At 38.8% G+C, this 12,948-nt stretch overlaps 1 protein-coding gene across 2 annotated transcripts in view; it reads right to left on the bottom strand.

Annotated features, from left to right (window-relative positions):
- The window catches only part of KLRG1 (killer cell lectin like receptor G1), a 51,934-nt gene extending 40,580 nt beyond the window's left edge, over positions 1 to 11,354 (bottom strand). For both annotated transcript variants that reach the window (XR_007517124.1, XM_049882397.1), the window contains exons 1-3: positions 11,180 to 11,354; positions 5,074 to 5,178; positions 2,924 to 3,093 (exon numbers count right to left, since the gene is read on the bottom strand). Coding sequence is in view for 1 of the 2 variants with exons in the window: in XM_049882397.1 (XP_049738354.1) it covers positions 2,924 to 3,093; positions 5,074 to 5,178; positions 11,180 to 11,267 (363 nt within the window). In the remaining variant the exon portion in view is untranslated. The remainder of the gene's footprint in view (positions 1 to 2,923; positions 3,094 to 5,073; positions 5,179 to 11,179) is intronic.
- Between the last annotated feature and the right edge of the window lie 1,594 nt (positions 11,355 to 12,948).

The following is a 12,948-nucleotide window of genomic DNA, read 5'->3' as shown; positions in this document are numbered from 1 at the left end:
ATCTCAAGAAATCATAATTTACTCTGAGATACATATTTACTGAAATTTCCTCCCTTGGGAGACAGAAGAGCTAAACAAGTTATTTTGACTTTGGGCTTTATTTTGAGCAAGAAGAACTAGTTGAAGTGGGAAAGAAGGAAAAGTAAAATTAAGTGACACCTACTATGTGAAAGAAGCATTCATACAGATTTTCTCATTTAATATTCAGAACAGTTCTGAAAAGTTTTACCTCTACTTTACATATGAGGAAAATGAGATTCAAAGACGTCAAGAAAATTGTTGAAGGTCACATAGCTCGTAAGTGGTGTAATAAAAATAGACTCACGACTGACAGAAACCAATCTCTTTCCACTACCTAATTCTACTGGAAAATGTAGGGAGAAGTGACCATATTACCATGGTATTTACAGTTCAGTATCCAAAGAAGGAAACCTTGGCTATAATTAGATGTAAACCCCAAATACAAGAAAAGCCAGTATCAAAAAGTTCAGGGAGAAAATTAAGACAATCCTAAAGGTCAAAGACTCTAACAGCCAAAAACCAAACCCATTGCCGTCAAGCCGATTCTGACTCATAGCAACCCTATAGGATATAACACACACACACACACACACACACACACACACACAAAAGAATAATATACATAAAACACCTGGCACATAGTAGGCACTCAATATATGGTAAATTCTATTGTCTTTGTATACTTTGCTGTAACCAATCTAAGATAGGAGGTAGACTATATTTGTGTATCATATTGAAAGATGGCTACCTAATATCATGAAAAGGTGCTTCTTTTGACCTTGTAGCCTTTAATATGGAGCAGCCTAATTCTCTAGCAGAAGTGTTCACTATCAGTGGAACGCTAGTTTGAAAAACTTCAGTTTTAATAGGCCCATATGCTCTTTTAGTAGCTGTTCAGACCTAACTGTGATACACAATATTAAACACACCTCAAAATAGTATATAAATCTTGCCTTGAGAACAAACAAATAACAACACTAACACAAGAGACTCAGCAGATCTGATATAAGTCAAGCTGGTTCTATGGAGCCTGACAAAAGCTGAGGCAAGAAAAAGAATTAGGCTAGAGAATCAAGCAATGTTCCTTAGGAACATCAGAGACAAAAGTTATCTGTGGTTGCTATTAAAGCTAACAGGGATATTCTATCCTCTCCAGTACAGAATTGAGCCAAGGGGTTTTAAGAGAAAATAAAACCAGTTGTGGAAATGCAGCCACTCTAACTCTGTTCAGCTTAGTCAACAGTAGAGACAGAAGCCAGAAAAGGTAAGGAAAGAAAGAAAAACCAAAAAAAAAAGGAAGGACAAAAATCCCCCAACACCCATCCCTTCCTCTGGGTACCTTAGAGAAACAACTCCAAGGTATTCTATGCTTCAGTTCTTTCTCTTCTACACCACCATATCTCTCATTACCACACTGTGCAATTTACAGTAGCTGCTACACCAAAATTTCCTGTAGTGATGTTTTGACTCACTGCTACTGTTTATCAGTATCTGCACAACAATGTTTCCAGCTCTGCCCTTACTTCTGCTACTGACTTCAGTCAGCTCTAATCCCCAGAAGCAGCTATGTCATAGTGAGAACAGGAGTTGCTGCAACAAGGCCCAGAAAGCAAAGTTACTATTATCAGAGGCCATAAAAGTCTGTTTTCATGTCTATGGAAAAGACCTCAATGCATTTTGTCCTCTAGCTTAGGGAAGGCCTAAAGGAAAAGTCAGTTACAAAGGTGGGCCAAATTGGAGTTTAAATTCTATCCAGAATTTCAAAGGAATGAGTATTTCTTGGACATAAAGCAAGAATCTAGATGCTTTCATCTTTTCTTAAATTATGAAGTTATAAAATTTAGGGACTTTATGTTCTACCCAACTGCTTTGGAGTATAATCTTTCTGAAATTCCCCAAGGGATGTTAATATTGCTGAATTTCTAATAAACTGTTCTCCATGACTTGATTCTATCCAACACAGAAAACAAAAAGCAATGTCAAATCACAAAAATCAGTATGGCATTAAAAACCAAACTAGGAATTCTTATTTTATTTGTGTAAGTGATTTATGGTAGAGTTAGATTTTGATCGATTTTTGTAACAGGTTACCTCAGGATGTCAATGTCTTATGTTACTTTGAGATGCTCTAGGACTAGTAGAGAGTCCTCCTTCAAGAGAATGCTGGGTGGACAGAAAGGATCTGAGAGGTCTGTAGGAAGCCCCACCAGTGGAGCTTTGCATGGAGACTACAATCTCTCTCTCTCTTATAAACACACACACACAGAAACATACACACAATTTCCTTCCTTCTTCTTTCCCAGTTTTCTATAACTGCCTGTCATCACACCTCTCTGCCCCTACATTGTCTCTCAGCCTGGAATTTATTGGATTCCAATGAAGGAAAAACAAACCAAAAACTTTTTTAAAATAAAGCATTTAAGCCCTTGCCATAGTTTCTTTGTCCCATATCTCTCTTCTGCTCTCCCAAGTCCCACTGGTTCTTGTGGATAGATTTGCTGCCTCCTTGTTGTTGGACTTCCTTGTGTGTTTCTGGGCCTGATGTTTCTTTTCTTTAAATCAGTATTTCAGGTCTGATTCCTCTCTGTAATACTCACTATCCTCCCACCTCCAACACACGCACATACACACACCTACTCAAACATCTGAGTTTCTATACCTGGTGAGTGGTTAGGGCAGATAGGAAACAGGTAAGCAGTGAGAGAGGAGACGGAAGAAGGCAGGTGTAGCATGAGGAGGAAAGAATGGAAAGAGAGAGGAGAGAAAGGGCAAGGAAAAGCAAATATATAGCCTCCCCCAATAAATCAGAGATTCCTTTCATTCCTCAAAACAGGATGCATGATATGTTTCGCAAATCATTCACTAACAAACCAATCCACGTGTTCTAAATATTTTTACTTACCATTTCCTGATTATCCGTAAGCATAAGAAGATGTGAGTCTTTGGCTAAGCAGAATTCCAGACTAGAATTCCAGTCATTTTTTTCCACCGAAAAGTAATAACAATAGTCACCATATCTCATCCAGAGGTCTGGGCAGCTAGGACAACTGGCACAGGTGGAGTAGCTGGAGCCTAGAAAGGAAGAAGACTTGGTTCATGCTGGTTCACATCTTTCTGAACCACTCAGTCTTGGGAATTAAATGGGAGATAAAATGCAATATGGCAGTTCCAGTGTCTTCCCTGCTCCACCACCTCTTGGATTAAAGTTTAGAGAAATATGCAGCAATGTATAGTCTCGAATTGAACAGTTCACAATGTCCAGCTGCATCACTACTCCTATAATTGCACAAAACAAGGACGGATTATGACTAAAGAGACAGGGAATGGAATTTGGCTGAGGTTGTGGAAAGAGTACGTTACTTGTGCTAGAGATCTTTATGTACATGTGATATATGCATATCAGATAAAATAACTGTGTGGTTGCATGGTACGTGTTAGTGTATTTTCTGTGTACGCTCACTGCATAATCTGCTTAACTGCATAAGATACATTAAAATCTTCCAGAATGCTCATCCTCAACATGATACTACACGAAGGTGCATAAGAGACTAGAAAGGACTAGTTTAAGTAGAATGAAAGATTTTATCTTTTTATTATCACAGATGCACCATTACCATTGGAGATTGGATAAAAGACTTAACACTTGACCAAAATAATTTACTTCAGATATTTTTTTTAAAAAAGTCTTTCTGACAGAATTCTTACAGAGCTCTTTTAAATACAGATTCTCATTTCATTAAAATGGTTTGATTACAGTTCTGTCAAAATGAAAAGGAATAAGCATTCAAGGTAATTTCAACCAAGACTCCAAATTCTATTGACTTTCCATTTTCATGAAACCAACCTGCATAAACTCAACCATAAGCACAATTTCTTGGCAGACATGTATGAGCCATTACACAGGGAAACGTGTGAGAGCCGGAGCTCGATGGGACTGCCTTGTTTTTCCGGGTCACGAAAGGTTTCTACCTTTGATAGGGTGCAGTCTTACCACTTTTCTACCTCATAAACACTCAGGGAGTTTGCCTTCTCCTACGAGTTTTCACCTTACACAGGTTCTAGCTTTTGCAATTTTTTTTACTGTACAATGTAAGCACATGTGTAGATACGGAATTGCAGGATAAATTATGTATTTATTATAGATTTGAGAGTTCAAAAGTGGGAAAAATAGTTCTTTTTATGTAAAAGTTGGACAACTTTTCTGTGAGAAGGCTTGGCATGGAACCAATACAGAGTCCCCGGGATTTAACTATAAAGTGGCACCTTATAGATCTGTGCCTTTCCCATACAATCATTACCTTACCCATTACCCAGCCTGTGTCAGAAATTTCCCACATCCCTCAGAGTCTTTCTGTCAAAGCTAGAACTGGGGTCTGAAGCAGAGGTTCAAGGGCTAAACCAGGACTCTGTGTAACCTAACAATAATCCCCAGATAACACAAACCCAAGTTAGGACTCTGGATTATGAAACAATAAACTGAGGGTTCTCTGGATTATCAGGTTTAAGAAGTCAGAAGAATTAAACTTAGAAAAGTTAGCCTTAGAAAATGTGAAAACTACCTAAATGGAAAAAAAAAATCAGAATATGTTTATTAAATTATGATGTATCCATCATGTAAAAAGTTAAGCACCATTAACATTATAATTATAATGTTTAATTTTATTATCATGATAAACATGGTAGTAAGAAAATATTGATGATACAATATAAAATTAAAAAGCAATATATAATATTATAAGCATACTTTGATCAGAATTATACCTAATCTTAAGGAAAAAAAAGTAGAGGGCGGGATTTTAGAGGATTGCAATTCTATTAAGAAAACAAACACTTGTGCAAATCGTCAAAGACCAGGAAGCTATACCCCAAAACAGGAAATAGTTGTATAAGAACCCACCCATTACCATCAAATCAATTCCAACTCATAGCAACCCTAGTGGTAGATTTATTTTCTTTGGATTAATTTTCATTTTTCAAATTTTCTGTTACATTGCTTTTGTAATACAAGATGGAGGAAGTAACAAGATAAGTTTGGTTTAAATTAGCACTTACCCTTGTACAGAATCCACTGATATAGCAGCAAACTCACAAGAATTACGGTCAGAAGCCCCAAAGCTGTTGCCACATAACAAGAAAGAGAGGGCCTGGAAGAAGACTCTACAAGAACAGAAACCAAAGCAAAATCCTGAGTCAGAAGAGAAGTGGAGGGAAAAGAGCAGGTCAGGGAAGGATAATCTGAGATCTGGGAACAATCTGACCTAGCCAGAAATGAGATCTAGGTCCTTTCCTGGATCTGTCGGGGACTTGCTCTAAAGTCTAGTGTAACCACCTACACCTTTCTCAAAGAACATGCTTTTATATGATGTTAAAGTATGCTTTTTTCCCTTTGTAATCGTGGCTACACAGCCTCATACTGTGCTTTCGGGAAAATAAATTGGTATAATCTCTTTGGAGGACAATTTGGCAGTCTGCCAAAATTGTAAAAGCCTTTACCCCAGAAATTTCTCCTTGAGAAATTTTTCCTGCAGATACTCACACATGTGCAAAATACCATATGTAAAGGCTATTCATGGCAGCAACATTTGTAGAAGGAAAAGACTGAATACCACCTACAACCAAATACATTCTGATACAACCATAAAGCAGAATAATATGCAGCATCTAACAAAGGAAGGAGTCCCTGGGCGTGCAAATGGTTAGCATACCTGGCTGCTAACTGAAAGGTTGGAGGCTTGAGTCCACTCAGCGGCAACTCAGAAGAAAGGCCTGGTGATTTCCGTCTGAAAAATCAGCCTTTGAGAACCCTATGGAGCACAGTTCTACTTGGAATCTATTTGATGGTAGGTGTTTTGTTTTCTCTAATAAAGATGTACTTTTTTACTAATATGGAATGATTTCTTAAGCTATTTGATTAACGGAGAAAAATATGTTAATATTTCTAGAAGCAAATACAAGATTCTGATAACATTGTTTGCCTCTGGGGAGAGTATTGGTTCACCGGTGACAGAGATAGAGGGGGAATTTTTACCTTATTTTCTTTTGTACCTTTTGAATTTTGAACCGTATAAATGTATTACCTATTTAAGATTTAAATAAATAAAATTTAAATGAAAAGAAAATGACCGTGGTGCGATGGCCTTTCTAGCCATGGTCTTATAACTCCCAACAAATAATTGGGTGGGGCTATGCAAATAAGGTGCTCGTCATGGATTGAATTATGTCCCCCCAAAATGCATCATGATTGCCAGTACTGTGTGTTTGTCCTCCATTTTGTGATTGTAATTTTATGTTAAAGAGGATTAGGGTGGGACTGTAACACCACCCCTACCCAGGTCACATCCCTGATCCAATGTAAAGGGAGTTTTCCTGGGGTGTGGCCTGTACCACGTTTTATCTCTAAAGAGATAAAAAGGAAAGGGAAGCAAGCAGAGAGTGGGGGCCTTATACCACCAAGAAAGAAGCACCAGGAGTATAGCTTGTCCTTTGAACCTGGGGTCCCTATGCAGAGAACCTCGTAGTCCAGGCGAAGACTGATGAGAAGGTCAGCCTTCCCCTGGAGCTGACACCCTGAATTTGTACTTTTAGCCTACTTTACTGTGAAGAAATAATTTCTCTTTGTTAAAGCTATCCACTTGTGGTATTTCTGTTATAGCAGCACTAGATGACTAAGACAGTGCTTGCGGCCCACCAAGGGGATTGGACAGCTTGCCAATAACACAAATAATGTGCATGGCACACTTTGTGATGGTGAGACCATGCAAATAATGTGTACGGAACCTTTACTAGGGATTGGTTAGTTTTGCCATCCCACTAGGCCATCCCAGAGGCGGAAAGGGGAGGGAAGGTGCTCACTATAATCAAGAAGAGACAGGAGTGGAGCACACCCTTTTGGACCTGGGGTCTCTGTGCTGAGAACCTCCTAGACCCAGGAGACAGAGAGAGAGAGCTGTAACACCAGAGATGGCCCAAGACAGTGAGAAGCAGCAGCAGAGAAATGGCGGCAGCAGAACCAGAAGACCGGCACCAGACGGTGCAGTGGGCTTTCTGGCCCATGGAGTAAGTCAGTTACAGTGGGTATGCTGACCTATGGAACAAAAAGCTGAACGCCTCTGGGCTGGAGACTTGCTGGTGAAGTGAAGTTCCTCCAGGCACTTGTTGGCAGAGCTAGGCTTGCCAACCCACAGAGCGAGAGAGCTGAGTGCTTTTGGGCCAGGGCTTATTGGCAGAGTGAGGTGCCCCAGGGCATTTATCAGTGCAGCTAAAAAGCTTTGTAACACTTGCCTGAGCAGGGCAGAGGCTGGACCGACGGGCCAAGGGGTTGAGGGCCAAAGGCCTGCCTGATGGCACAGCTGAGAAGAGGCTGCCCTAATTGAAGAACTGTATTCTGAGCGTTCCCGAGCCTGAAATTGCAACCTGTTACTTCCCTAACAAATCCCATAACTGTGAGTATGGTCTGTGGGTTCTGTGTGGGCATTGCAATAAATTATCAAGCCCAACAGAGAAGTAGAGAGTGCCATGGGCGGGACAGCTGGTGTCAGAATTGGTAAAACTATTGGAGCATGGGGGTATCTTTGACCTCCACCTCATAACTGTCAGCCTCGGGCTTTTGATGCTGATAGGGATTCCCCTCCCCACTTGTGAAATTAGACAAGGAGGTCTCACCCTGCCACCACACCATTTTTACATTTGATACCTTTTTTTTTTTTTTTTAAACAGTGACGTACATCTCAGAAGTGCTTTTGTAAGCTGTTGTCATTGGGAAAGCAATGACTTTAGGTTAACGTCATGTTTAAGGATGGGACACTACTTCATGTTAACTTGTGTGGCATATAACCTACATCTAGGAATGTTACTTTTTTCACCTGGAAAATGGAAATATTTTCCCAAAGTTTAACTTCAAATTCATAGGTGTCTCATAGTATGATAGTGTAGGAGTTACGTGTGAAGAGCAAAAATCTATAAAGTAGGATATTTAAGTTCTGGTTTTGACTATTTAGGAACATTTCATTAGAAAATGAAGAAATTAAGTTTCCCTAATTGGGCTTCGATGAGGGCAATGGTGGGTCAGTGGTAGAATATTCCCTTTCCGTGTGGGAGACCCAGGCTCAATTCCCAGCCAACGCACCTTATGCACAGCCATCACCTATCAGTGGAGGCTCGTGTGTTACTACGATGCTGAACAGGTTTGAGCAGAGCTTCCAGACTAAGATGGACTAGGAAGAAAGGCCTGGTCATCTACTTCTGAAAATCAGCCAGTGAGAACCCTCTGGATCAAAATGGGGCTAGCACAGGACCAGGCAGCATTTCACTCCATTGTACATGGGGTTACAACGAGTCAGGGGCCAACTCGATGACAGCTAACAACATTTGGGCCGTATTTTCCTATTTAAATTTTAGAAAAATTTAATGTGTCTGTGCATCTATGAAGCATTCTGAACTTCTTAAAAGAAAGAAATTCACAGGGGGAGATGCATTTATAAAACTCTGATCACTTACCTGTAAAATAAATAAATAAATAAAAAGAGTGAATTCAGCATGATAAATATTTAGACTGATGAATCCAAAACCCCTAGATTTCTAGTGAATGCAAAAACTAAACCATTTACACCATAGAAGAATATTTAAGGAAATAGACAAATATTAATTAAATAAAATTAAAATGTTAATCAAAACATAACACAATTGCATTTGTGTAATAACCATCATCCAATTCAAGAATATTAGTAAAATGAAAAATACTTCTTAAATATATTTTGATAAAATATGTATTAAAACCCTCTTAATAGAGGACATATAGTGCCATCAGCATAGAAAAAAAAGCAAAAATACATCAAAAAAGTGATAAAGTTTCATGTCATAGAATCTTTAGTGATTTTTATTTTCTTATTTTTGCTTTCTCATATTTTCTGCAATGAACATGTAATACTTCGTTTAAAAAAAAAATCATTTTTTTTAAATGTCTTTTTTAAAGCTCCTGATCTATTTTCCCATTCCCAAGTAGAGCACCCTGGAAAGTTGGGGTAGGGGTGAACATTCTGGCAATAAAAAAAAAAAAAAAATGTGCAATGTAGGCTGTGTATAAATAAAAAACCATGGGTCTAGAAATCAAAATAATTATGTTTAAGTTCCAACTTATCACCAGTTTTGCAACTTTGAACTTACACTTTAAAATGTATATTTCTTTTGACTTAATATTTCCACTCTTTATAAACTAGCTAAGATATAATACAAAAAGGAAAATATTATACAAATAAAGATGTCCAATGCTATATTATTTATAGTAAGCTCATTGCCGTCGAACTGCCCCACAGGGTTTCCAAGGAGAGGCGGGTGGATTTGAACTGCCAAACTTTCGGTTTGCAGCGAAGCTCATAACCACTGTGCCACCTGGGCTCCATTATGTTGTTTTTTTTTTTAAATATTTACTATTTATAGTAACAGAAATAAACCTAAATGCCCAAGAACACTGAAATGATTTAGTAAATTATGGTAAAGTTTTCAAAGGACAGCATTAAAAACTGCAATATTAAGACTATGTAGCAACAAGAAAGCTTATACAAATGAAAAAGATCACAAAGTACATATGATTTTTAAAATTATATACAATAATTATATAAAATCATGTAGGCATATAAACTCAAAGGAAATGGTAACATGCAAAAATTAAAATAATTTAACAATTGGTGGCAGAAGTCTGAGCAGTAATTTTCATTTCTTTAATTGTTCTTAAAATGTGAAATATTTATCAAAATCTTCATTTGCTTTGAAAAAGGCAATGTCCTCAGTTTCAATGTAGTAGCCAAGCAATATGAAAAAAGCAAGCCTTTGACTATTTCACATATTTTGAAGAGTCAAAAGATCTAAGCGGTAGCCTTGGCACAGCCAATTGGCTTACACTCTGCTGTGCTCAAGATCTACTTTATAGGAGTATATGAACACCTATTGTGAGATTTCATCTGGGAAGGCCCTCAATCCACCTCCCAAGATAGAGTTTTCTGTACTAGCACCTAAAAATGCTTTCAGGAAAGTCAGTCAATAAGTAAGGAAAGATCCGCTAGGCAAGAATGAAAGAAAACCAACCACAAATTTCACAACCTTCAGTGCTGTCCTACTTTAGTAGCTGGCTTTTTGTTGCTGTTGTTGTTGTTGGTAATTTTTACAACTAACAATACAATTATCTTGGGGTCGAAAGGGATCTGCTAATATATTTCATCTACTCTCCTGCTTTTCCATAATCTATAATCAATCCTGTTCTTTAAAGGGCTCTAGGAAAGGAAATTATAGAATTTCCACATAGAAAATGTCAATTTGAACCTGGAGCTACACTAAAGAACATACCCCCTGGGAGTCTACTGCCTAAGGTATAAAATCAGATATTAATTTTGGCATTTACACTATTATCTGCCTGTCTCAGGTAGTGTTCTCCCAGGGCTCTATGTAAGAAAGTTTGTTTTCCATCCTAAAATCCCCAGAGAGTCACAGGGCTTATTTCTCTGCAGTATTCTTGATGCCTTTTTCCTCCCCCTGTCACCAATACTGAGGGAAAGGGGAGAATATAGATACGTGAGTCATTCACTTTCCTGACAAACTCTTACTATTACCCATTAGCAAAAATATTGGTGTCTTTATCCTTGTTTCATAGTCAGAAAAACAGATGCCTAAAATTTAAACAGTAGGTCCACGGTCACTCCAAACATAACGAAAATGATAAACTTCTCCCAACAAAGCTCTTGCTTTAGTATAGCAACCGTATAGAACAGAGTACAACTGCCGCATAGGGTTTCCAAGGAGCAGCTGGTGGATTTTAACTGCCAACCTTTTGGTTTGCAACCTGAGCTCTTAATCACCACACCAGCAGGGCTCCTTAGTTCAGGAGGGAGTAATGAAGAATAAGAGCATTGCCCTAGATTTGTTTCCACAGATGGGATCAAAGAAGTGAATGGTTAGAAAAGAATTTACCTGAGTCCTGAGATCAGATCCTGAACTACATACCAGTTTTCATATTACTCTTCTGAATGAACTTCAAACTGAACGAAGAGAACTTCATCAAATTATCCTGGATTTTTCTGCACCCTCTACCCCGAACTTATTCCACCCCCATTCACCCTTAGCCTATGACCACTGTGCACAATTTTCCATACTCACTTGGTTAACTCACCTTTTGGCTGCTGTCTGTGGTCTTTGTGAACTTGGGGTATAGTAGGCAACTCTAATAGGGAATAAAGGGCACTGTCACTTAGCTCCATTGATTATCTTTCACGTCCAGTTGAGAGAGAAAAATCATAAAAGTCTGGAGAGACGTGCATCAGTGAAGAAACAGCTCAACCTCTAAACTGCTAGCAGGAAACTTGAAGATTTGTTTAGAAAAAAAAAAAGTCAACAACTCTCCAATCCAGCAAGACAAAAGCAGCAGTAATTTTTCAGGAAATGATTCAACTGCTGGGCTACCTATAGGAATTCATATTCTAAGTTGTAATATTTTTACTCCTACTACTCTGTAGATGTTCATTAAATATATATTGAATTGATTTTCCATCTCGTTTAATTCTATTGAGCAAAGAAAATGTCTCCTAAGTCCAGCAATCTTGATTATGGAAAATGGAATAAAAAGAAGAGTCATTTCTAGCTATGAATTCATCGCAGATTTTGTCTCTGGTTTGTTTTCTTCTGAGAAAACAGACACATGACAAATGGGACTGATTTCATTGTTTCTTGGACCTTCTGAGTCGATAAGGGATAGAGAAATGGGCTGTTAGCTGCGTGTGCCTGGATTCGCTGGAGATGTGGACGATAACCCAGATGTGTGAATATGACATGCCCCTGTGTAACCCAAACATTCTACCAATTGTTCAGTGATCTTTACCCTTCACGGTGTCAGAACTTCTATTAAATTTTCTCTCCTCATGTCTTATTTGTACATGCAAGGATAACCACAAAGGGGAACAAATTAGACAAATACATGTAAAGTGTTAATAATTTCTTTCTAGTAGGTAAAATTGTTAATGAACTTTAAAGTAAGGGAGAACAGAGAGGGAACTGAAACTCTGAGAAGAGAGAAGGTCACCAAGACAGAGTGTATAGAGGTAGATAGAGATAGAAGAGAGGACTGAGGAGAGAAGCAAGGAGCACATATTGATAAAAACACCCATTTCTGCTTTCAGCCATGACAGGGCAGTACTGTTGCCCTCCTGCAAAAAGCTATACATGAGAAATACAGAAGGCAAGTGTTTGGGGACATATAACAATAGGCAGCACCATGATCCTCGAGAGAAGAGAAACACACAAAGGTGAGTCCTATGATCACCCTAGCTTTCTACCTGGGGCCGCTTTCTGGCACAAAGCAGAAAAATAAATTCCAAGCACAGCAGCAAGTAGCACAGAGCGCAGGAGGCAGAGATCAGAGTTTTGAGCTGTGCAAGTGGCTGCAATTTGCAAGATGGTGACTGACAAGAGAGAGCTACACAGAGAGCTGCCCAGAAGACTGTATGGGAATTTCCACAGGTCCCTGGCTAAGCTGCACTGGCTAAGCTGCACAGGCTAGGATAAGACTCTATGACTCTTAGCTGAGATGGCCTCCCACAGGGTTAAGAACTAAATAGTGATACCAGAGGTGGTGCAGTGCTGACCTACCCAAACGAAGAACAAAACAAATCCTGACAGAACCAAACAGATCCATTAGTAATTTAGCTGTCTATAAGAACAAATTTTGATACCCTTATAAGGAAGACAACATAGGAACCAGGGCTCCTTGAAGAAATACCTAACACTAGGCCAGGGTAGGTAAAATAAAGAATGGCCCTGGAGCATTTTGCAATGCCAGAAAATAAGGAAGTACACACACACACACACAAATTGTGAAACCACAGGATAGGGGCACAGGAAACAACCTAAAAGAGCCTCCAGGGTTCAAAGCTGGAACAATTTGAA

Source organism: Elephas maximus, chromosome 4 (genome assembly GCF_024166365.1).
Source record: "Elephas maximus indicus isolate mEleMax1 chromosome 4, mEleMax1 primary haplotype, whole genome shotgun sequence".
NCBI lineage: Eukaryota > Metazoa > Chordata > Mammalia > Proboscidea > Elephantidae > Elephas > Elephas maximus.
The sequence above is the reverse complement of the archived record's forward strand: the minus strand, read 5'-3'. Positions and strand labels throughout refer to the sequence as shown.